This window comes from Melitaea cinxia, chromosome 11 (genome assembly GCF_905220565.1).
Source record: "Melitaea cinxia chromosome 11, ilMelCinx1.1, whole genome shotgun sequence".
NCBI classification, from domain to species: Eukaryota; Metazoa; Arthropoda; class Insecta; order Lepidoptera; family Nymphalidae; genus Melitaea; species Melitaea cinxia.
The window spans coordinates 5,746,940-5,774,039 of record NC_059404.1 but is presented as its reverse complement, the minus strand read 5'-3'; the positions used below and the strand labels follow the sequence as shown (position 1 = coordinate 5,774,039).

At 33.7% G+C, this 27,100-nt stretch overlaps 1 protein-coding gene across 1 annotated transcript in view; it reads left to right on the top strand.

Moving 5' to 3' along the window:
* LOC123657725 (homeotic protein Sex combs reduced-like) overlaps positions 1 to 5,552 on the top strand; it is a 42,506-nt gene extending 36,954 nt beyond the window's left edge. The window contains exon 2 of the mRNA XM_045593243.1: positions 3,624 to 5,552. Coding sequence (XP_045449199.1) covers positions 3,624 to 3,928 — 305 coding nt within the window. The 3' untranslated portion in view covers positions 3,929 to 5,552. The remainder of the gene's footprint in view (positions 1 to 3,623) is intronic.
* Positions 5,553 to 27,100: the final 21,548 nt, after the last annotated feature.

Sequence of the window (27,100 nt, the reverse complement as noted above, 5' to 3'; positions counted from 1 at the left end):
CCTTCTCCTACGTGGGGAAAGAGGCCTATGCCCAGTAGTGGGATATTACAGGCTGAAGCGTGTGTCGTGTCAGTCGATGGTCTATTAGCAAAGGGTTTCAACCAACACCTTAAGAAACTCTCGCTTGACTGTTGGATCAAGGGTCGGATTCAAAAGGCAGTGTTGCTTGAAACGGCCCGCATTGTGAGGAGGTTCCTCAGTCTGTACGTTTAACTACCGGCGGCTTGGGACCCAACCTGCCACCGGAGGACTGTTATTTTTATATTTTTAAATATTTTCATTTGTCTTTTTTATAAATATAGTACACATTCAGCGATTATTTTTTATTATTATAGATTTCACGATTAACAGTTAACTTAAAACGATTAAATAGTTTTATTTGATTGTCATTTATTTGTACAGAAGTCCATTTCAACGCTATCTCATAATCATCGGCTTGACCACAACTATAAAAATACTTGTGACACTTTTATTACACGTATTCTGTTTTCATCTAGATGTCATTAGTCATGTCGACTTTGATGTTGTATCACTAAACATTTTATGTTGGCATATCTAGAGGCCTCGTTATTAAGTACCTACGATGATGGAAAGATATACATTCGATGGTTAAAAAAATGTTCGAAATGGCTTCTGTAGTCATTTGTCATTTTCAGATTTAGAGACGTGATCATAAAAGCAATTATGTAGTGAAAATTTTTCTTCATTTTGAACGGGATATATTTTCAAAATGTTTTCACAGTTTAGTACGTTACGGTTAAGAATTTTATATTAATATATTTTCTACAAAGTACATAAAAACATTAAGCATAAAGGAATTTATAGCCTATTTCAATTTTAATACTTTATACCTATAAATGGTTGTTCAATATAAATCCCACATTCTTTAGGAAAAATAATAGCTACAAAAATAAAGGAACACTGTAACTGTAAAACGAATAATGAATATCATACTTTAATTAATAAACTTATTTATTTATTTATTTATTTAATTAGAACCACCAACAGAATTGCATGTTAAAAAAATTACAATTAGATATATGCAAAGGTATTAAGTATATACATATAATTCCTCTTAAAGGTAGTTACAGCATGCGCTTTAGACAATTGAGTCATCAGCATCAAAAGATTTTAAACATATAGGATTTAAATTAAAAAAAATACATACAAAATAAAGATCTAAATACATAACTATTACTATTATAAATTAAGATAAGTTAATATAAGTGCTACATAACTTTTGATTTGAGGAATCAAATGACTTTAATAGTTTCTTTTTAAATACAGCTAAGTTATCTGCAAAGATGTCTAATGACTTGTTTTTAATTGTAAATTCTCTGTAGAGCCTACTCAGTCTAGGGATTAATTAAATTAAACTTAATATTAATATGCATAAAAACAAAGTTAATAAATTAAAAACTCAATAGAGTTGAATATAACATTAGCACAGCTATATAAACTTGCATCACAGAAGATAATTCAAGCGTTATTCAAAAAAAAAAGATCGTTTTAGACGAAATTGACTCCAGACAGAGGCTATTTTAGTTTTCAAATTTCTCATCCATAGGTATTGCGATGGCATTAATTTAAAATTCGACCATGCAATATGTCTAGACTCAACATATCGAATATAAAATGCTCTGTGACCTAGAATTACCTATGCTAGATAGAAGAGGATCATTTTGATACTGTTTTTTATTTTAATAAATTTTCAATAAATAATTTACAGTGTCACGTTTTGCTTGCAGTCGTCATCTTATTCTAATTCGTGCACTCTTGACACGTATCATAAATGTAAGAAAAGTTGTATTTGTTTTAACTGAAGAAAGCATATTTTCTCTTTATATTTAGTATAGCGAGCGAGCGAGTGAGCTTATAGCAAAGCGGGTAGTTATAAAATAATATACAAATAATATAGTTTTAAATAATATACAATAAATCAATATGTTATTACATACGAGTATAAAACAAAGAATGCTATATATTATTTAATCAAATTAATAAAAATGTAATTACTATCACCACTAATAAATAAATAAAAAGTGTGTGTACGCACGTAAGAAGCTATCTAAGTTCACGTTGCTAACTTCTTCGTCGTTGACTAGCTAACTTCAGAGAGTCGGTTTTTTTGTGACGGTGCGCGAAAAGAAGTATAACTTCAATATATGTGTATGTTACGAGCTATTTATTTATTAATGTATTATTTATAATAATGTGAATAGAAGCAAACAAAACAATATTAACAAAGTGAGAAAAGTAAAATATCAATATAATAAGATTAAATATTAAAAGAACAATTTGAAAGCCGTATCCACAGTTAGCGAGTCTTCAGCGATACAATAGGCACATAATGACATTGCGCGCCTTGATATATTACAAAATAATGTAACAAGCTAAACTTTGACATTTTGATGGATCGCGATACCTGTTCCGAAGCATTTTAACCATTTATCGTCATCTGCACTTCCTAATCATACCTAATTCAAATTAGAATTTTGATGTAAGCGCTTCATCAAAATCACCATATTTCTGAATTCACATTGAAATTCACATGCCCTCGTATTGTGTCCATTCGTTTCGTCTCTGTACAAGGATTATGTTAAAATAATACTGGCAGTCAGTTGTTTGTGCATCGGACTGTCACTAACATTTCAATCACGTAGGGTTTTGCTGCTACATCACTTATTGTACTTCGGATGACATCGAATATTTATAGGTTTTAAACATCTTTATCGACGCAAGTTTGACATCTCGGACGGAATAAGGGATAATGTCGAACGCTTGTGCTGTATTTATTATCGTCGCCTTTCTTTTATGAATTGATCGTTCCGATTCTATAAATAATTTTTATGTGTTTGAATTTGATGCGTTTTAGAAATACATAAATTTTGAAAGTGTCAGGAGTCGTCAATAGGCACGATAAACAAACTGATGATAGTCGCTTATTTTGAAAGCGATTCATTAGCGGTCGAGGCTACTTAAAGAAATGTAACAAATGACACAGTTTAATTTGGAAGACAGAGTCAGACAGGCCGCGTATCGATCAAGAGTGGACTGGCGATCGTCCAAGCGACCAAGTGGTGGGCTGCACCGCCGACATACCGTGACAGGTGCGCCACACGGCATGCAACCCATGACTCGGCCGACTGTACGCAACGTCTAGCCCTTTTCTCGATTTAACATCATTATTAGCTTTAATGAAAACTATATTCATTACAATATAGCATCGTGTATCCTTCTTGTCAATAAATAACGTATCACATTAAAAAATCTATTAATATTTAGTGCTAGAAATGCAACAAAATCACGCAAAATATAAGTTCGTGTAACTATAAATCAAAATATTATAATAAAACGAAGAGCATTTTATAAATTATAAACAGAAATTTTGCTTTGAATCGTGCGCATTGCCGCAAGCTGTACATCACAATCGAGCAAGCGTGGCAAGGCACGAAGTCGATCGAGCCAACTTTTCATTGGCGCTCAAACGGGCATTCAGTTCTAAATATTAGCGGGCCTTATTTTGAAAACACTATTGTATGTAATTTAGTCTCGTAGTGAACGTAATGGAGTTGTATTATGTTTGAAATAAGATATTAACGATTGTGCTTTAACTTTTTCAGGTACAGTAAACGCGAACGGTGAAACAAAACGTCAGAGGACATCATACACTCGATATCAAACATTGGAACTGGAGAAAGAATTCCATTTTAACCGATATCTGACACGGAGGAGACGGATCGAGATAGCCCACGCGCTCTGCCTCACCGAGCGCCAGATCAAAATCTGGTTCCAGAACCGGCGCATGAAGTGGAAGAAGGAGCACAAGATGGCCTCCATGAACATCGTGCCATACCATATGAATCCGTACGGTCATCCTTATCAATTCGATCTTCACCCGAGCCAATTCGCGCACCTGTCAGCATAGGATCAGTGGAATTTTTCGAATAGTGGATAACTGATTTATTAAATGAAAATTAGTCGCCCGTGTGATGAACGGAGTTGTGTGTAATATCGTCATTGAGATATGAGGTGTTACAGCAACTAGACTAGATCAGTTATTCGCTGCTCGAAAAATTATTAAAAATATAGACTAATTTGTTGAAAGTTGTTGTTGTGACATTCAGTGACGTTTTAAAATAAAAGTGCTTCTGCAGTAACACGTGCCAGGGAGAGTTCAGGAGACGATCGAGACCAAACAGGACAATCGACTATCTTCTTCTTAAATTATATTAATTTAACCATCCATTTCCTAAAAGTGGATAATATGTAGCTACGTTTATTGTTAACTTAAAATCAACATGTTTATGTCGAGTTGTTGATTTAGAAAGAATTTTGCCTAGTCATAAGCTATAATTTGATCTGCATAATATTCCTAAAATTGTAAGATAAAAACGAATAATAAATGATAGTGTAAATTGTGATGGCTAGTTAGATATAAGCTAAGGCATGTTTGTTAGATTCAAACTTAAAAAAATCACCTATAAAATATGTAATGGCAAACATATTATAAAATAACATATACAAATTTTATGAGTATGGAATAGCCGTCACCCCAAAATAACAAATTCGGAAATGTACAGGGATAAGGTAAAATTTGGCAAAAACGAAAAAAATATAATGTTGAATAACGCATGATTTTTACTTAAAACATTTCACTAAAGTAACTTCTAAGGAGTAAAATAATTTTATAGATTAGCGAGGGCTTGTAAAAACGCTGTGAACTTTCAATAACAGGATTTGAGCTCAGTTAATATCTGTGAATAGGTAGCTATTTGTTCTTAACTTGTAAATATTGAAACTCACTAGGTATCTGAAAAAGTTTAATATATTCATTATAGTATCAACTTTTTCGATGAACTGTTTTATGTTCCTGTTCTTAGTTGTAAATAACAAATAATACGAATATAAAAACAAAAACGTGTTGAATAGAATTATTATTTAGATTATCATTAAATAGGTTTTAATGTCCACCAACGATACCAATTTAATAATTCATATGCCTATTGTGTACTTTAAAATCTTTAATGTCGTATTTGTAAAATGTACTTAAATTGTAGTTAGTGTGTAAAGATTTTTAATTTCTTCTTTTAAAAATATTGTAACGTTATTTCTATAATTTCCTTGTCACGTCCATTAAAAATTTTCGAGCATTGCTTAAAGTTCTGTTACTTTTCTATGAATTTCGTATTCAGCTGTGATATTTTGTTATTCATAAGTGAAACAAGCTTGTGTTTCATGTTTCACAACTGCGTATTGTATTGCGTTCTGGAATTTTGTTTGACTTTCGTTCTTAATCTGGTTAATTTGTTGCTTTATTTATTGTTTGTAAATAGTAAATAGTATAACTCGATTTATGTTGTATTCGAATTTTTAACAAAAACACAGTCGTTGTTTCTCTTAAATTTTTTCAACTCTGTAACTTTATATATTGTATTGTGCAATAGGACGCGGCTTATTATTTGAACTATCTCTTTTATTTCCTATTTTTGTAAAATATTGTTTATTTACTTGTGTTATTTCTTTGTAATTAATAAATATAAATATCTTTATCGTTCATTCCAATTAAAATGAGAGCTCTAGGGAAGTATGCTACATGATCATTTAAATTATTGTATTGTATGAATAAAGTGTATTAAATTTGAAAAATTGGTGAAGATGATAAAATAAATTATGAAGATAGACATGAGTTTTATTGTTTAAATGTAAAATCATAGAACATTATTTAAACTGTACTTTATTATTTGTTCTACCGCACGAAATTCAAACCATTAATGTAAAAGATAAGGTTCTAAGTTAATTAAATGATATAATTTGTGTAATGCACAAAATCTATATAAGAATCTAATTAGAATCTCTTTGTAAATAAAATCGATTTTTACAAGAGCTCGCGCACAACAGCTAGTTCAATACAAAAATAATTATTATCTTCAAATTGCTGTTAATACTACGTGATACTGATTCTTTAACCTACCTACCTACAGTTCCAAGATTTGAAGAAAGTTAGAAAATACAAGAAGGCCGATACAATACGGAGTTCATTTGAAACATTTGCTGCAACCGCCAGCTCGACGCCTAGTATTGAGTGATGATAAATGATGGAAGCAATGACAACCTGCGAGGGGGCGCCAGCGTACCACGTGCCAACAAAGAGTCGAAAAATGCGAAGGTTGCCTTAGTTTGTAGGTCGCGGGTATCGGAGTCTGAACCGATAAATCATCCTGTCCGAATATTTTACTTCATACAGTAACGCAGTGTACTATAGAAATATTAATGAAAACTACGAACAATCCATAATTTTTTAAATAAAAAGCCTAAAAGTGTAACTTTTGCTTTGCGTAATTGCTGAAAAATGCTAAAGCAACACAAGAATGTTGATTATTTTTCGAGAGTTTATGATACATACTCATAGTGTATACAACAATGTATGACCAACAAGACGTATGTCAGAATTATACATAGAAACAAATTTGCTTTGAAGTTCTTAGGTCAAACCACCTACTTGTTCGTACCTGTTAGAATATTTCTATGCTTTGTGTATAAATTTCCTCTTCATCCTAATATACACAGACCTATGTCTTTCCATGAGACTGAGGGTCATTACCTCATTGCTATTGACATTTATCTAAAATGGCTTCAAAATGAAAATGATACTTCTTCTTCTAATAAAACAAAAGTATATGTACCTACCTATATTAATAGACAATCTAACAACGTTTCAGTATAAAACATGATACAATATTATAAAAATACTAGCTGTGCCCCGCGGCTTACCGTAATTTGAGGAAAAAACGTTATCTTAATATATATATATATATATTACGCGTCACGTTGTTTGTCCGCAATGGGTTCCTAAACTACTTAACCGATTTTAATCAAATTTGCACACCGTGTGCAGTTTGATCCAACTTGAAAGATAGATTATCCCGCCATCGGTTGGCTTTTTAAGTTTCAAGGTGGTCGTGGAACTTGAACTTTGAATGTGTCATCCCTTAGTCGCCTCTTACAACAGCCACGGGAAGAGAGAGGGTGGCTATATCATTTAATGCCGCAAACACACAGTAACTATAATTATAAAATTTTATTCGCTCATTAGTCGCTATTAGGTAAATTAATTAATTGCATGAAATTTGACATGAAAAATAAAATTTTCCAGCGATAAATTGTACTATGTACTTTCCTCTTTGCTCCCTAGAAGCAGCAGCTTTTGAATTGCGATATGTCAGCAATAGTTGCTCAAATACTGCTATCGCGTTCGAGTTATGTAATAGAGCAACCAGTTACAAAACGAAATCAAACTAACCATCTTATTTAAATAGACGATACATTAACATTTTTGTAAAAGCAACTGGTACCGAAGTTATGCGATACGTATCGTGGCCTGTGTGTCACATTACAATGACTAATATTATTAATGTTCGTCTGTCCGATCGCGGTTACGATGGCAAGATACCTTACATTAAGGAGAACTCTGTGTCGCAAATCATTTTTCATCAGAAGCCCACTGTGTCGTGTGCGTTGTATGACATTGTTTTGACGACCGATAAGATATTATTTAATGTACAACACGGGTCACATCTCTTGTGGAATATGATTCGATTTCTCTCATGAACTGTTACGATATTAATGAGCTTTAAATTAATTTTCAGATTCTATCAATTTCTCTCAATTTAGTTTCGTATTAGTGTATGTAGGTACTGAACATATAGATTACTTTTTTGTACTTGAAAGTTACGTGACTTGCATTCATTTATTTTAAATTCTAAAATTTGAAAAATAAATTTAAACCTAGTTAAAATTTGTGACAATAAAGTAAAAGCAGTAGTTCTTGACTCTTCCTACTATATATTCCTTTAAAATAACCTGTGTGTACCAAAACAAACGGTTCAATATTTTTAGAGAGAAAAAGTTACAAAATCCATTCATACTCTGGTAACAGTTACGGAATTACGGTATGGTAGGTATTAGATACGGTAACCATTTGACTTTTACAAATTTAAATTAAAAAATTGTAAAGAAAAAATGATATCATTAAAATATAGGTACGATAACTATAAATTGGTGTAAATCTAAATCAGAATCATTAGTTTCGATGATGGATTTAAAAAAAAAATAAGAAGGAGAAAAAATTACCTTTAATAATTTGCAACACGTTATCGTCATTCTGTGTACAACATACTTTATAAAAATTTTAGATTTTTTTATATTTAATTATGTATGCTAAATACAATTATGCTAATAATCAGATTGGTTTGATTATTATTATCTTTCCTAGTAAAAATGTTTTAAGTATTTTTATAGTTCAATAAATTTTAAATGTTACAATTAAAAACAGTAAGTAGAAAAAAAACTAATAATACCTAATAAAATGATAATCGTAATAAATTAAAATTCTACCACATATATTTGAAAAAAGAAAGATCTATGTTCAAATAAGTTTCCATTACTATTTTACTAACTTAACTTAAACAAGTAATAGAATGAGAATTATAATAACTCAAGGCTTATTAACATCTCTATGGTTCGCTGTCTACTGCACTCATAACAAGGCTTCCATTTATATGATTTAAATCGCACCAGCACGATGATTTTACAAATACAAGGAATAGTGCAATACAAATATTAAATAATTAAATAATAGATATTTTTAATCTATAAAAATATTATTATCAGTAGTGTAGGTGCTAGAGAAATCGCGATATCAAAATTAATAATCGATTGTAGAGTCTGTTAATACTCTACCTATAAATTTTAGGTGGAATGAATTGAGAATATAACACACTTTATGACAGTTTTTATTATATTTTTGCTTAATTCATTATAGGTTTGAGTTTTAGCGAAAAACATTTTGGGTAGAAGAAGAACACTTACTAGGCACCTAAAACAATTGTCATACCCGAGGGAAAAAACCACAGAAATAATGTAAATGGACTTCAACTTAATTAAGTGAAAGAATATCACAAATAACACGTTAAAATTTTTTCTTTAATCTAGACGATTAACTATTGCAGTTTTAACCACATTTTATTTGTTCCATAACTAAGTTAAGAATAAAATCGAATTGTGGACATTGTTCCGAATTTGTTTAAGTCGCAGTTATCTTTTAATTTCATTATATCCTCACTATGTGACTTACCAACAGTGAACTAAGTATTAAAATAAATTTAGTAGTTCTAGTGTTTGTCAGTTACAAGGAGTAAGTAAATTATTTTCTGTAAATCTTAAAGACAAGGAAGATTTCGTTTGTGCGACATCTATAGCACTAAGCTGAAACTGTAATAACAATTTATAGTCAAACGTTTTTCAAAGCTAAGGCAGAGATGAAAATATTTAGTTTTATAATTTTATGATAGATGGCGTTTCATCTATTGAGGTTCCAGTGGAAGTAACGATACACTGTTGTAAGATACATTTACATAAATACTGACCTAAATTTATAGTGACTTTTCATCGTCATCACCTAAAATTATTTTAAACAAATAATTTGATCTGCTTATTTATATTTTTATAACGTAATCAATAACGATAAGAAGCAGTGGAACCAGTTTGGTTCTTAACGAAATTGATATGAGTAAGCGTTCTTTCTATCCGATGCGAGATGGCGCTAGCGTAGAATATGTTGGTAAAACAGTACGTGAACGATTTTTAGGTGACATTGACTAAGCTTTGAGAAAGCTCTTCGGTAGCTTTGTAGGAAGACGCGTTTCATGAGGGCTTTCAGTCGATTTTAATATTTTACTTGTTTTAAACTATCGTCGTCGGCTGTGGCGGTTTCTTCAAATACGTGAGTGGACATACTTTTATTACATTTATAACTTTCCTTAATTGCTGTGTTATAATTTTAATCATAGTCAGAGGTTCGACGTAAAAAATCGTTACGTGAACGAGAAAGATAATTTCATTTTAGTTGCCGCAGTAAAGATGCTCCCAGATTTTTGTTTACGTTAATTTTTATGTTTTCACAAGAGTTCACAATGTTTTTGTATGGTATCATTTCGTATTAGATAATAACATCTATGTATAATAAAACTATTATTATTTATTCAAAAAAAATCAAATGACTTCATACTTGTAAATGTATACTTACTTTTTTTTTAATTTGACATAAGTTTTGAAATCATTGATATCGTTACCGCGTAATTTGTTTAAATTTTTATTCATTACTAATGTTAAAGTATTATACCATTTTAAAGGTTGCTTATAACATATTATTAAAATTAGGAAAAAAAATCTTCTTTTTCACTATATAACAATAAATTATATAAATTATTATTTACTGAAATATGTGATTTTTTTTATTTGAGTCAAATATAAAACCTTTTTTTTAATTTGACGTACAAGTAAAAAAAAACTAAAGCAAGAAAAAACAGTCTTAATTTATTATAATCCTATTTGCGTCATAGGATTACAACGAAATAGTTTGCATTTAAAAATTTTAAAAGGCTTACTTCAAACAAAAGGTCCTTCCTAAAACTAATCGTAGTAGCCTGTTAAAAGCCGAGATATAAAAAATGTTGACGTGAAATGTATACCTGACTTCCATGAATGGCGATATATTTTTGTTTAAAGGTTGTTTGTAAAAAAAGGCAATAAATATGGCCGCCACAAAGGCACCTCTGGTGCGCCTGCGTCGACCCGGGACTTGCGCAGTTCGATTAAACAAAATTCCCGTTTTTAGAAACCGATCCTGAACGATATTTTTGTGAATTCAAATTGTTATTCTTCATCAATTGTATAAAAATATCTCTTTTTCAATTTTAGTATGGCTTACTAATTTGTTACAAAACAATTATTTCTTTTTTAATCTATAATAATTTATTGATATTATTTATCCAACTGGTTCAAATTGATTTTTTTTTAATACATATAAGTAGATATTTTACTACTATGTTACTGAACTATTTGTTTCTATTTCAGTCTCTTGTACATAGTATGTATTATTTTGTAAGAAAATGTAATTACCTATTATATCATTTTATTTGTTTTATCACTTTTAATAACACAATAATTTCTTCACTATACCAACATGTTCTACGAATTATAATAATAAAATTCAGTACATTATATTTTCAATTATTTTAAAACTAGCTTTTACCCGCGGCTTCGCTCGCATTAATGGTTTTAATATGTGTGTGTGTGTATGTGTGTGTGTGTCCAGTAGTGTCCTATGTTACTTCTAACACGTCCAAGAATATGTGTACAAAGTTTCATGATGATCGATGAAATAGTTTTAGCGTGAAAGCGTAGCAAACAAACACATTCACATTTATAATATTATATACTAGCTGTGCTCGCGACTTCGCCCGAGTGGAATTTAGCAAAAATGTTGCTGTTCAGTTCACAAAGTTATAAAATAAATAAAGTTCTAAAATAAAATTAGCCTAAGTTACTCCTTATTACATCAGCTATTTGAAAGTCCCGTCAAAAACGGCCCAGCCTTTCAAACATTAGCCGGAACAAACAGACAGACAAACAAAAATTGTAAAAAAATGCTATTTTGGTATATGTACCGTGTAATACATGTGCATTTAAAAAGTGGTTATTTTATTATTGCAAAAAGGCACTCCATTCTTATTCTCCACTCCAGTCATATTTATTTGTATAGATTAGGAATGTCTAAGCATTGCTTTTTCCATTCCATATTTTTACTCAAATAATAGGAAGCTAAGCTCTTACTACTACGCTTTGAAAAAAGCTGTTTGGTGACTTTATTAAATACAATTCAGCTTGTAATATCCCACCACTGGGCATAGGCCTTTTTTTCCAAGTAGTAGAAGGATTGGAGCTTAATCCACCATGCTACTCCACTATGGGTTGGTTATATATTTCCTACTATGAGTAACGATCGCTATCAGGTATTTATGCTAACAACCGGGATCGATAACTTAACGTGCTTTCCGAGACACGGTACGGAGACCCACGAGGACAGACACCCTAAATGGTAAGAATTATTTGTAATTAATAATACCCATCCTGGAATCGAACTCGCAAACCGTAGATGTATATGCGCCGACAAAACCACTGCACCAGAGCTAATTTAATTAAATATTCTCATTAAAATATAACCCCTGTGCATAATTCAGACACAACATCTATTCAATTATAGAGTTATAAGCACGGTCTAATTATTGGCTTGACTTTAAACATTAAAATTAAGTATTGTTACATACATTTTTAGCTAACAAATTATGAATATTAACATTATTATAATATGTATAGACATATTACTGTTATAAATAAAAAAATTATACCGAATAAAAATTCTTTAAATACGTCTATAGAACTAGAAATGACATACCTAAATGTATTATATTAAAATTAAAATATAAAGTAAGCAACAATTACTGTATAAACGGGTTTGGTTTTAAATACGCCTATCAATTATAAAGTATCAATATAAAAATAATTAGTCGATACATAATTCACTTTATGGCTTATAATAACAACTTGTTAAGTAATGTAAGTAGTCGTGTTGACTTCATCATACAAGTGTCATATATTACAAAATGGAGCGATAAGTCATGGTAACGGAGCAGAATTTATATCGTCTATTATTTCTATTGTAAAGCGAGAAGTATTACATGCTACCTAATTGTACACTTAAAATAACATTCTGTTATATTATTTTTTTTCTTCCTATAATTTTGATAGTAAGATTTTAATTTGCTTAAGACATTATTTAAAATTAAATTAGTCGTACCGCAGTGTATTTTAAAAGCACTAAACAAACTAATTTTGGTAAAGTTAAGCTGTATTATTCATTTTTTATATAAATTGTATCATAGAAAAGTAAATTTAAATTTAATTTAATGTAATTTAAAATCAAATTATAAGTATTCAAATCTTATTGTTACTGGCCATGAATACAAAAATTTATTATAGAAAAAAAAGAAGTATTTTGAAAAGGGAACGTTTATAAAAAAGCACACGACTGTTCGGATACACGGCTCAGCTTAAAGAGCTGCCAGCTTATACAAAGGGGAGCGGATTAAATTGAAATACTTTTTCAAATTCACCAATAGGGGGAAGGGTGTAGCGGGATTGGCCCTGCGCGTCCGAGCAGAATAATTTTTAGCTAGACTGATTGACAGGGGGCTTTGCTACCAAACTTCATTGATGAAAAAAAAGGTTCGGTATAATTTTTACCAGGTATAGTTTTTGTCTTGAAAATAAAACAGACACGATATTGCCTCAACGTAATTTAAAATCCATTTTTTTAATTTAAAATTTTTGACGTTTGATATATAACATAATCTGTAATAGAAAAGTAGTTTAATATGATCATAGTTAAACATCACTCAAAAACATTGTGATCAAAACACGTTTTGTTTTAACGCTGTCGACGTTTGAGCACAAGATTATGCATAGATCCATAGTAATTTCACAATATCACACGCAACTATTACTCTTATATGTATTACTGTAAAAATCATAATCGAATGTAACAATTTAATAGAATAACATAGACTATACCTGTTTTGTTTTTATATTGTACGCACCATATGGCATCTTGTTAGTTGGTCATAGCACCGGGCGGACGTGTCGCGGCGTAAAGCCGTAATCACGATGCTAACATTCATGTTGCGTTTTGATCTCTAGTATATTTTTTTTTTGCTTAAATTATTTGTAAAACCTCTAAAAATCTAGTCATAAATAATTTCAAACAGTTGCAAAACCAAATTAAATTGAATGCCATTTTTATACTGTAGCTTATTGTGCAGCCTATAAAAAAGTATGTGTCAACACTGTATTTACATTTTGGTTAATTTGGCTATTTTTCCTATGAAAGAGAAGATTTAAAATCAATTTAAATTATACGTTAAATTCAATTTTTCAGTTATTTATTTAGTTTAGAATCTATCAAAATAAAAGAAGGCTTTTTTACACACTATAGACAAAACGCTGTCAATCATTTTAAATATTTTCTCATTTTTTTTTTCTTTTTTTACTTCTTTACCGAAGTCATCTCAGGCGTCATATTCATACATTCTGTAAAAGATTAAATTGGAATAATTATAATATTTGCTTAGATAAGCTGAACACAAATAAATATTTACTACGCAGAAATACTGACTCATGATTTTTTTGATTCTATTAGATATCCTACAAGTCAAGTCGAGCGTAAGTTTATGAGTAGAAGCATTGTCGTTTAAAATTCTTATATGAACGCGGTTCGAGCTTGCCATCCGGCTTACATAATACTCAAAGTAATCACTCACTCACTTCAGCCTATCGCAGTCCACTGCTGGACATAGGCCTCCCCAAGTTCGCGCCACACATCCCGGTCTTCCGCAATCCTCATCCAGCCTACACCGGCAATCTTACGTAGATCGTCGGTCCAACGGGCCGGAGGACGTCCCACACTGCGTTTGCCAAGACGCGGTCTCCACTCTAGGACCCGTCTACTCCAACGGCCATCGGTCCTGCGACACAGATGACCAGCCCACTGCCACTTCAACTTGCTAATTCTGCGGGCTATGTCGGTTACTTTCGTTCTCTCGCGGATAGTCTCATTTCTAATCCTGTCTTTGAGAGAGACCCCAAGCATAGCCCGTTCCATTGCACGTTGTGCGACTTTAAACTTGTGGACCAGTCCCTTGGTCAGTGTCCACGTCTCGGCTCCGTATGTTAACACAGGCAGGACGCATTGCTCGAAAACTTTTGTCTTCAAGCATTGCGGAATCTTCGAAGTGAAGACTCGACGGAGTCTGCCAAACGCCGCCCAGCCCAACCGAATCCTCCTATCGGCCTCCTTCTCGAAGTTGTTGCGGCCTAGTTGGATAGTATGGCCTAGGTAAATATAATCCTGAACAACTTCGAGAAGGGTACCATCGACCGATACCGGTATCGGTATGACTTGGTTGTTAAATATAACTTTCGTCTTATCCAAGTTCATACAGAGACCGACACGTCGGGAGGACTCGTTTAGGCCGGCCAGCATTTGGCCTAACTCATCCAGCGTCTCCGCAAAGATGACAATATCGTCGGCGAAACGAAGGTGAGAGATGAATTCACCGTTGACGTTGATGCCCCGTTCCCCCCAATCCAAGGTCTTAAAAACATCCTCTAGCGCAGTGGTAAACAGTTTCGGTGATATTACATCCCCCTGTCTTACCCCGCGCCGGAGGGAAATAGGTCTTGTTCTTTGGTCATTGACATGAACGGTCATCGTCGCCGCGTCGTACATAGATTTTAGTACCTCGATATATCGCCAGTCGATATGACATCTCTGCAGAGAGTCCAGGACAGCCCAGGTCTCGACGGAGTCGAAGGCTTTCTCGTAGTCCACAAATGCCATACACAGCGGTTGATTATATTCTTCCGTCTTTTGGATAATCTGCCGAACAGTATGGATGTGGTCCACGGTGCTGTAGCCATTTCGAAACCCAGCCTGCTCTGGTGGTTGGAATTCGTCGAGTCTTCTGGCGAGACGATTCGTAACAACCCTCGAAAACAGCTTATAGACGTGGCTCAGAAGTGAGATCGGTCTGTAATTCTTTAACAGAGACTTATCGCCTCTCTTAAAGAACAGCACCACCACACTCCTGGACCACGCCTCCGGCGTGGTACCTCGGTGGATGACGGCGTTAAATAGTCTTGCCAAGGCTTTCAGGACAGGTCGCCCTGCGGCTTTAAGGAGTTCAGTGGTAACTCCGTCATCCCCCGGGGCCCTTCCGTTTTTAAGCTGCCCGAGCGCTGCACCAATCTCATCCTCTTCGAAGTCCGGGATACACTCCGAATAATGGCGCAACAATGGTGCCCGTGGATCTTCGGTGTCCCAAGTCGCAGGCTTGCGTGCGCTCGACGAGTACAGCTGTCCATAAAAATTCTCAACCTCTTCTCGGACCTGAGGGCGAGAGCAGACGGTTCTGCCATCTGCTGTTTTAAGCTTCGCAAGAAGGCTTCTCCCCAATGGTCTTTGGAAAACTTTGGACCCCCTATTCTGCTCAATCAGAGTAGCAACCTCTCTCGTATTTGAGCAGCGGAGGTCTCGGCGAATAATTTTCCGTACCCTCTTGGAAAGAGCCCTCTGTTCTGGCGAAGCAGCCGGCAACTCGCGCCTCTGCCGCATCAGATCCAAGGCTTCGGGAGAAAGTTTGGACTGCTTCGTTGGCTTTGTTGGTGGAAAGTGCCTGCGACCCAGTGTACACACCGTCTTCACCACGTTGTCGGTTATCTCGTCCACGTCGCTAGTAGTTTCCAGCGAATCGAATCGGTTTTGGAGTTCCAACTGAAACTGCTCGGAGCCACATAGTATTTGGGGCAGCGTAGGTCGGAGAGTAGATTTCATCAAGCGGGTCCGCTCCTTTCGGAGACATATATTCAGAGTGCCCCGTACTAGCCGGTGGTCGCTGCCGGTGTTAAACCTGTTAACCACTGAGACATCTCTGAATATATGCCTTTTATCCGCTATGATGAAATCTATCTCGTTCCTCGTCACAGTATCGGGGCTTTGCCATGTCCACCTCCTTTGGGGCTTCTTCTCAAAAAATGAGTTCATCAAGAAGAGCCCCTCCGATTCGAGGAAGTTGACAAGCGTCTGCCCCCTGTGATTCCTGTGCCCCAATCCGTGTGGTCCGATGCTCGATCCGTCGCGGCCTTGTACTCCCACTTTAGCGTTGAAGTCTCCCATAACAACGCTGTAGAAGGTCGAAGTAGTGCCATGTATGGCCCTTGTAATATCTTCATCCAAGGCTTCGACTTCATCGTCAGAGTGTGCCGAGGTCGGCGCATATACCTGTATCACTTTCAGGGAGTACCTGTCGGTGAGCTTAAGTACAAGGTACGCTACCCGGGTCGACACACTACTGACTTCCACAACGTTGTTAGTGAGAGTCTTGTGAACCAGAAAACCGACGCCACCTTGGGAAAGCCCATCACCTTCACGGAAGTAGAACAAGTGCCCGGAGTCCAGGATCATCGTGTCCTCTCCCTCTCTTCGGACTTCAGACAACCCCAGTATGCTCCACTTAATGTGACTAAGTTCTACCTCAAGTTCGGTGAGGTGATGGTCCAACCGTAGCGTGCGTGCATTATACGTAGCCAGGAATATTTTTCTATGGCAGCCTCCCGTACCCCGGTGATTCTTAGCACCCTCTACCCCACCGTTACCACGGCCGCTGCCGTAGCCGGGAATAGTGGGGCTGCCGGGAACTGAGGGCCTTATTTTTAGGTTCGAACTCATGGGGGTTTTTGCCCATAGTCACCACGCTGGGCAGGCGGGTTGGTGACCGCAGGGCTGACTTTGTCGCACCAAAGACGCTGCTGCCCGTCCTCGGTCTGTGCATTTAAAAAGCCAGCAGTTGGATGGCTATCCCGCCATCGGTCGGCCTTTTAAGTTCCAAGGTGGTAGTGGAACTGTGCTATCCCTTAGTCGCCTCTTACGACACCCACGGGAAGAGATGGGGTGGCTAAATTCTTTAGTGCCGTAACCACACAGCACAAAGTAATCACTCAAAGTAATGTTAACTGTCAATTGTTTTCTGCTTATAGAAATAATTAGAACGTACTTGACTTTACAGGATTCAAAAAGAGGATTTAAACTTTGTATTTGTGTTTTGAAAATATTATAGAATTTTATTTTATCAAGAGATCACCCATTTTTCTAGGTTTAAATGTTTTTGTGTACGGGAGATTTTCATTGACGTGAATTTTTAAATGCGCTTTTGTAGCATCAGTCGAAAACTAGCTAGATATAGACATCAACCAATAATTAATTAAAAAACCTGTTATACTGATTGCTCATTGTAGTTTAAAAAATCATAATTACTTACATTTTTAGATCTTAGGAGATGTTTGCAACTATTTAACAAAAAAAAAAGCTCATTATTAAAAAATATTTTAAGTTGTAAGTTATATAAGTACGTTTTGAAAACGACAAACGATACTTGGTTTTCGTGACTAACCTACAAATTTTCTACTACTTCCTGCACAAGGTAGATTTTTAATTCATAATTATTACATGTAAGCTAGAGCTCCGAACATTTTTTCTTTTAGTAAAATTATAAAACAAACCTTAAGAAGAAACTGCGAGTGCCACAATGCATAAAAACGACCAGTATCGTTTTATACATTTCAATGCCTAAGAAATTCATTTATTATTATGACTTCGCTTTCCGTCCGTAGGTAGACACTTGAATTGTTTAAGAAATCGTGTTACTAGGATTCAGATATTTTCGGTTTTTTACTTGATTATAATAAGCATTATTTATCTATATTAATTACCACTATGTATTCACAATAATATAAAGCTAAAAAGTTTCTTTGTTTGTTTGAACGCGCTAATTTACTAAAGAACTGCTGGTTTGGATGAAACATTATTTTTGTATTCAATAACCTATTGACGGAGGAAGTCTATATCCATAATAATATATAAATTTTGAGTACTTATTATATAGTAGCTATTGTAATTTTTAGTATTTTTAAATATGTATACTCGTTGTATAGACTAATGCATTTTGGTATGAAAGTCTGGTTAAGTGTTGCTAATTTTCTTTTAAATTATATTACATTTGACATTTTATTGTATAACTAAAGCGGTCTTAAGCTTTTTACAGACTATTTATACATTTAAAATGTTTACCAGGCCTCTAATTTATTTTTTTCTTCTAATTATTTTTTGGCCTTATCTATACTAATATTATAAAGAGGTAAAGTTTATAACTTTGTTTGTATGTAGGGGGTAATCTTTGCAAATACTGATCCAATCATGAAAATTCTTTTACTAACAGAAAGCTACACTATTCTGGAGTGACATAGGCTATATTTTATTGTAATTGAACAAAAAATTCAGTAAATAAGAAAAAGATCAAAATATAATACCAAAATGGTAAATAAGTTAGCGCCATCTATTGCTATTAGAAAACAATTTATTAGTCTTTCGACGTTATTAATTTAGTCTCATTTTAGTCTATCGACGACGTTTTCTCGATTTTTGATAGATTGCGTTGGAGCAACATATTATTTAAGTGCTATAAAATTTGTTCTTTAAAGTATGTTAATTGGTTCTGTAATTTAAAATGATAAATACACGGGACCAACATATTATTTATTTAAGTGCTATAAAATTTGTTCTTTAAAGTATGTTATTTGGTTGATATAATAATAATTAACACCAAACGAAGTGGGCACGGGTCGGCTAGTTTATCTATATATTAATACGTGAAACAAAAACTTTGACCCTTTTTACGAAAAATGATGTACACTTATATTTTATGTAGAGAAGAAGTGCAGAATGCTAATATTATTTTAAAATTATGCATAAAAATCTATGAAATCAATAAAAAAAATACATTACACACACTACCATGTTATTGGCACACACACGCATATAGTCTTTTGTTGATTGTCAGTCTGTAGTCATATTAAAAATTACTTTATTTTTGGTTTTCTCTAATTTTAATTTTTAATTATTGTCGAATTTTGACCTCTGGGTAACCACTAGTTATGTTAAATACATATGAATCGTTAGAAATACACAATATATCTTAATAACTTAAAGTTGTCTCACAGCTTTAATAATCTCTAATCTCGTTTCATAATCATTGAGTTATTTAGTTTTTTTTTTTACACAATAAAAGCTAAAAGTATTTCTAGACCAAAACAATTTATAAAAAATCATTCCATTTTTTAGTAATCAAAACAACCAGAAAATAAAAATCTTTCGATTAATATTTAAATAGCAAAGAGTAACCCCCCGTAACTCCTAGTTAGGGGGTAGCTGAGCTAAGGCGTGGGGTACACCCCAGTAGGGTGTAACGGGGAGGGTGTAATATACTCTGTCGTCGGTCGCACTCGACTCCGCGCAGCTGCACGAGGCCTTACGCTTGGTAAGCCATTCTTGTTCAATTTACATTTTCGGCCTACTGTTCTATTCAATTTACTAAAGTTATATTTTATTAGATACGTTTCATTTAATTTATTCATTTATTTATCATATATAAATATTTAAATTGTTAATTTATTTAACAATGCAACTAACAAAATTAAATATAACAACAAAATAAAACAATACATTAATTGTAATTATTGAAACAAATCGAACATAACAACTATTTCTTTTTCTCTGATTTTTAAGCCTTCGACTAACTCCTTTTATTTATTTATTTTTTTTTTTTTTTGTTTTTGTTTTGCGCTACATAATTATGTATTTTACTCAGTTACCAATTTAAAAAAAAATCATTCCGCAACCTTGTCGTGTCACTGTAACCAATGAGTATTTATATCTACTAAGAATTATAAATTAAACACGAATATGCTTTTTATGAACATTTTATTCATATAATAAGTATTATTAAATACTGAAGTCATATTTTTTAAAACGATTTGATCGCCGTGCCTATAAATAGTATCATACTTTATCTTGTCAAACTATATAAGGTAAAGACTAGGCGCCACTTTGTTTTCAAACGTAGTTTAATTTGCACACTTGATAAATGTGTTGGCTCAGATTTATTTATCTCTAAAACCATATTAAAATTACCATCCAATTAAAAATTGTATTAAATTAAACTCAGACGTGCGGAATCAGGTGCACTATGTAGGTAAGCTATGCTACGTTTCAGTCTGTAATATCCCACTGCTGGGCATAGGCTTCTTTCCCCATGTAGGAGAAGGATCAGAGCTTAATCCACCACGCTGCTCCAATGCGGGTTGGCGGATATGTAGGTATGTTCGGAGTCAATGGTCCGATTAATAATCATAGTATATATTTAGCTAGGGAATGTTAGTATAATATATGAAGTAGATACAAGATTTCGTATCTTATATACTTATGTGTATTGTATTACGTCTTTCTATATAAGCTGAGATCGCTTGTCAGATAAAACGCGCAGATTCTGAACCGTGATAGTTAACTTAGATCAGTTAAATTTGGAATTATTAAATTAGTTGAAAACTTCATTTCGTAATATACTTATTATAAAGACACTCTTGCGTCAACGGAAAATTCTTAGATAATTCGTAGTCTACTAGGTAAGCAACGTAATAAGCTCAAAGTCAATTCCTCATTTTAAATAAAGAAGGGGACATTTTTTTTCCTTTTTTTTAAATAATATAAGCTGTTGCTTAGCATTATAACGTTTATAGATTATTTTATTGAACCTATAGTGTTCGAAATTAAATCATAATATATCATCGAATGTTTTATATACCTACTCAGTTTAAATTGTATATTTTGATTAATTGAATTTTCTCTGAATTTAAAATTAAAAAAATAAATAAACTTATCTTATTATCTATAAAAATAATTTATACAGCCTCGACTGTTTTTGTGTGAGATCCATACTTAGATTAGTAACACCTTCCGGATACTAGATGATAATAAAATTGACCTCAAAATGATAAGATCGGTTCTTAAAACACTGAGACGACATGTGACTCGCATGTATGTATACTAAGATAATTTATTACCTATAAATATTTTATTTTACTAATAAAAATGTTTCCTGTAATCGTATTAAACTGTTTACATATGTGCATGTATTTCAGTCACGCACATAGATACATATCATCGTTTATTTATTTTGTGCTGTTAGTTACCAATTAGGATAAATATTTCTGTGCGATTTACATTTTATGTGTAGTTTACACGTTGAAGTTTTAGTCCAGTACCTGATTGACAAATTATGCTAAAGATTTCCTCTAATACGTCTTCACAACAGAAACATACCAAAGTTGTAAATGTTATAGAAAAATAATCGATATTTTCTAAGAAAAACTAATTTAACACGTTAATATTTTGTAATTTATGACTCGGTGATTTGCCATTTTTAACCTAAAATTATTATCATAAAAATTAATCATTCGCTGAAAAAAATATTCGTCTTTACAATAAACCAATATTGACAAAGACAAAAACCCTAGAATAACGGCTGAATATTAACTTTATACGAACTTTATTGTCCTGAAACAGCTTTTATAAATAATAATATATCTTAAGCTACAAGTATGTTGTTCTACTGCTGTTAGCTCAGAATGTGTAACAGATAATGCAAGTTGCGTCATAACATGATATTAAAGTCAAGTTTGAAATTAATTTTGAACCCAATTTAACACTTTCAATTCAAAAATTAGTGCCCGCAGCCTTTAGTTTAATATTCATGTTTTCTATTCATTGGTCACCTCGGTTCTTAGTTTCTTGCATAAAATTCGTATTAAAAATCATAGCATGACTGTCAAGAGGCATTCAGACTAGGTATATGTAATAGGTCTCTAGCGATCTTATTGTGTTACTTCTATTTTATGTCATACCATATTATTCCGAAACACTTGAGACCGAATGACTTTGAAGTAATTTTCACATTTTTCTGATGATATAGAAATAAAAGAAAGGTTAAGGAGCATATAACCTTCTCCTTCAAGGAGAAAGAATCCTATGCCCTATGTAGCATTAGAATGCTATAGGCTGAATAGAAGAATATAATGTACCTACTCTTTATTTTATTGGATAACGTTCTTCATGCGTGTTAAACTTAAATACTATTTATTGATAACTGTGACTTATCCGCAAAAAAAAAGTTTTTCCATCAAATAATGTCGTAAACGTAAATTATTAGTTTTATGATAATTTTAAAAATTTTCCTTCCAATATTTAACCACATCCACGAAACAAGGTCGACAGCGATCATAAATTTTATTATATCATAAAAAAAAAATACAGCATTTTTCAACCGTTACGAACCTATGTCTACCAAATGTGGAAGACATTCAAATCGAGTGGAATTGTATTATTTTTATTGTATTATTTACGTAAGGGGAACGTTGGAGTCTGCGCGGCGGGGAACTTGCTCATCGATACTGTAATCACTTTTGCGCATGTGCGGAAACCTCGACTGATAATATTCTGATTTCTCATTTTGCGAATTCTAATACACAGTATGAAAAAGGTCTGACCTTTCTGTCTCGCGATTGGTAGCATAATACCTATTATGTTATTAGACCTGGTCATCGTAATTTCATTAATTGGCTCCTTTTGTATTGTATTTAAAGTGTTTGATAACATCCTATCTTTTAATTTTCGTTAACCATAGCTTAATCTAGACCTGTTAAGATCAACTCCTTCTCACGTATTAATGACAAAGTTATTTCTTACTGGAACTATAGATTTTCTTCACAAATTTAATTAAAACAAAAAATATTTTGTTTCCACTGACTTTTTAATTTAGAGTAAAATAACACAAAGTACACGTAGAAAAATGAAAATCATAATGAATAAATGTAGAGTATAAATTTTTGACATCTAACAAAGAAATCTTATTATATAAATATAATATAAAAATTTCATATATAAAAGTACATAATTATGTGGGTATGCCACATTTTTTTCAATATTTCCCACTTTCTATAGACAGTATACTTTTATTAAAATAACTGTTGGTTAGGAGTTTAGAACACCCTGGAATGAAATTTAATCAAAATTCCTCCAAACAGTAGACAACTCGCGTGACTAAGTCTTATTAAAATTAATGTATTTTATTACTCAGCAAGTTATTTTCGCTGTCATTAAACTTCTGAAAATCATAAATAAACTTGTTAATAATGATACTTTGAACTTGCATGTTATCAACTTTTACTTTATAGGGAACTTTTTAACGAGGATATTAAAGAACACTATCTCCCGTATCCATTTATTTTAAAATAAAGTATTACCATTTGAACGCCATCACCCCAAAATGTCCAGGACACTATTCATGAACAATGAATATAGTTGTTTTCTACTTGTTTCTAAATATTAGTCTGTTTATTTACATCACGATGAAAAACATTAAACAAAGAGCGGTGGCCGTTGGAGCAGTGTGGGACGTCCTCCGGCCCGTTGGACCGACGATCTACGTAAGATTGCCGGTGTATGCTGGATGAGGATTGCGGAAAACCGAGATGTCTGGCGTGAACTTGGGGAGGCCTATGTCCAGCAATGGACTGCAATAGGCTGAACTGATCTGATCTGATCAACAAGTGCTGGCAGATATTACACAATATTACCTAACGTTAACGTGTCGCTTACTCTTGATTTTTCAGTATAATAAATGTATAAAGGTGTTTTGCTCGTAAACAGAAAAAAACTGACTTCAATTACACAGCCAAGTCATACTTACAACGTATAGGTAGACAACAACATAGACAAGTAAATACGCATTATCAAAGATTACTCAAAAAGTACTCATCAGATCTCGATAAAATTTCTAAAAGGACCACATGACATACATCACCTTTCGATTTAAAAAAGAATCAACACATAAAATAGTAGACGGGTCCTAGAGTGGAGACCGCGTCTTGGCAAACGCAGTGTGGGACGTCCTCCGGCCCGTTGGACCGACGTACGTAGATCACGTAAGATTGCCGGTGTAGGCTGGATGAGGATTGCGGAAGACCGGGATGTGTGGCGCGAACTTGGGGAGGCCTATGTCCAGCAGTGGACTGCGATAGGCTGAAGTGAACACATAAGAACATAGTCGAATTAAGAACCTTCACCTTTTTTTGAAGTTAGTTAAAAAACTTAATTTAAACTTACAATTATAAAACCATAAGAATTATTATCATCATCATCATCACTTCAGACTATCGCAGTCTAGTGATGAACATAGGCCTCCCGAAGTTCGCCCCAGTTTTCCGCAATCTTTATCCAGCCTACACCGGCAATCTTATGTAGATCGTTGGTCTAGCGGTCTGGATCATCCCACACTGCGTTTGCCAAGACGCAGTCACCACTCCAGGACACGTCCGCTCCAACAGCCATCGGTCCTGCGACACAGGTGATAGTTCTGTGAGCTATGTCGGTTACTTTCGTTCTCTTGAGGATAGTCTCATTTCTGATTCTATCTTTGAGAGAAACTCCAAGCATAGTCCATTCTACTGCGCGTTGAATGACTTTAAGCTTGTGAACTAGTGCCTTTGTCAGTGGCTACGTCTCGGCTCCGTATGTTATCACAGGCAGAACGCATTGCTTGAAGACTTTTGTCTTCAAGAATTGCGGAATTTTCAAAGTGAAGACTCGACAAAGCCTACCAAACGCCGCTTAGTCCAACCGAATCCTCCTGACAGCCTCCTTCTCAAAGTTGATATGGCTTAGTTGGATGGTATAGCCTAGGTAAACACAATCCTGAACAACTTCAATAAAGGTAATATCGACCGATACCGGTCTCGGTATGAACTCGAGGGTTGTTAAATATAACATTTGTTTTATCCAAGTTCATACCGAGACCGACTCGTCGGAAGGACTCGTTTATGCCGCTCAGCATATGGCCTAGCTCATCCGACGTCTCCGCAAAGATGACGATATCATCTGCGAACCGAAGGTGAAAGTTGTATTTCGTCTTCAACGTTGATGGAGGATTTCTTTGAAATTCAAAATTTTAAAGAAATCCTACAGCGCAGTGGTAAACAGATTCTTTGGTGATATTACTTCTCCCTGTCTTACACCGCGCCGAAGGAAAATGGATCTTGTTCTTTAGTCTTGGATATGGACGGTCATCGTAGCGGCGTCGTACATACATACATCTCAGAATCTCGATATATCACCAATGGATGTGACATCTCGGCAGAGGATCCAGGACCCAGGTCTCGACAGACTCGAAAGCTTTTTTGTATTCCACAAATGCCATACACAGTGGCGGATTATATACTTCAGTCATTTGAATAATCTGCCGAACAGTATGGATGTGGTCTACGGTGCTATACCCATTTCGAAACTCAGCGTGATCCGGTGGTTGGAATTCGTCAAGTCTTGTGGCGAGACAATTCGTAACGACCCTCGAAAACAGATTATATACGTATCTCAGTGAGATCGGTCTTTAATTCTTTAACTGAGACTTATCGCCTCTCTTGAAGAACACCACCACCACACTCCTGGACCACGCCTCCGGCGTGGTACCTCGGTGGATGACGGCACTAAATAGTCACGCCAAGGCTATTTAGGACAGGTCGCCGTGTGGCCTTAAGGAGCTCAGTCGAGCTGCTCGAGCACACTAATCTCATTCACTTCGATATCCGGGATGTCCTCCGAAAAGTAGTAATTTAAAAAGTAAGCAGTAAAGTAAAAATTAATGATTAAAATTTCTAGGAATAAATTTGAAAATAATAATAAACTCGGGTACAGTAGGATACAAGGATAAGATTAGTACACATTTTAACAATACGTGCCAGGTCTATAACAATGTTTCTCATTACCACTGCGCACAAGACAATTTTAAGCGAAGGTATAATTATGTAATATATTATGAGGTGTACAACCAACAATAGAGTCGTGGATCGATTACGAAACCTCGTTTTTAATACCTCTGGTATATACAGTAGAATTAAGTCTAAAATTATTAAATAATCGATTTTCAATTTCCAATACGAGAATTAAGTCAGTGATGATATTTCAAACATTTTAAATGCATTTTGTTTTATATTTCAATTGTAAAGATTTTGATAGTACAAAAAATAAATAGAATAAATGATATTTAGTTAGTCAAATAATCGTTTTGTTTCTTTTAACTATATATAGCATCATTTGGTGACTTCTGTTTGAGCTTTAAACACAAACAATTATTCTCAGTTGTGTGACGTCTTGACGTATGTACGATTTAGATTGAATATCTTAACAATTTTTAATTTTATATGATGAACCAACGCGGTTTTAACTGTATACATCTCTTTGATTGATTTAAGACAAAGGGCAAATATTACAAAGATGACTTGTGCTTTCCACGCTACACAAAAATATATTTTCTAGGCGTTAAATCATAATTTGTTTTAAGTGGGTACCTATAGAAAAAATTACTGTTCTTTTTAACATTAATAGAGAAACCCTTTTGTAAACCCATTAACTTATGGTTAAGACTTTAGATTAATATATTTAAAACTGTATTTCTCAGATTATTATAACCTGTTTTCTCCGATGATACCCTACTTTTATCTATGGTAAATAAGGGTTATCTGCTACCTGAACGGATGACAAACAACACTCTTAATCTACCGTCACACTAAATTATATTTATGCAAACAATAGATACGAGCTACCTCTAATCTTTATCTCTAACACTATTTTGTAAGATAAATTTTAAGCTGAATTAGGTTAATATGATATCATTATCTATGAGAAGAGATTTTGGAAAAT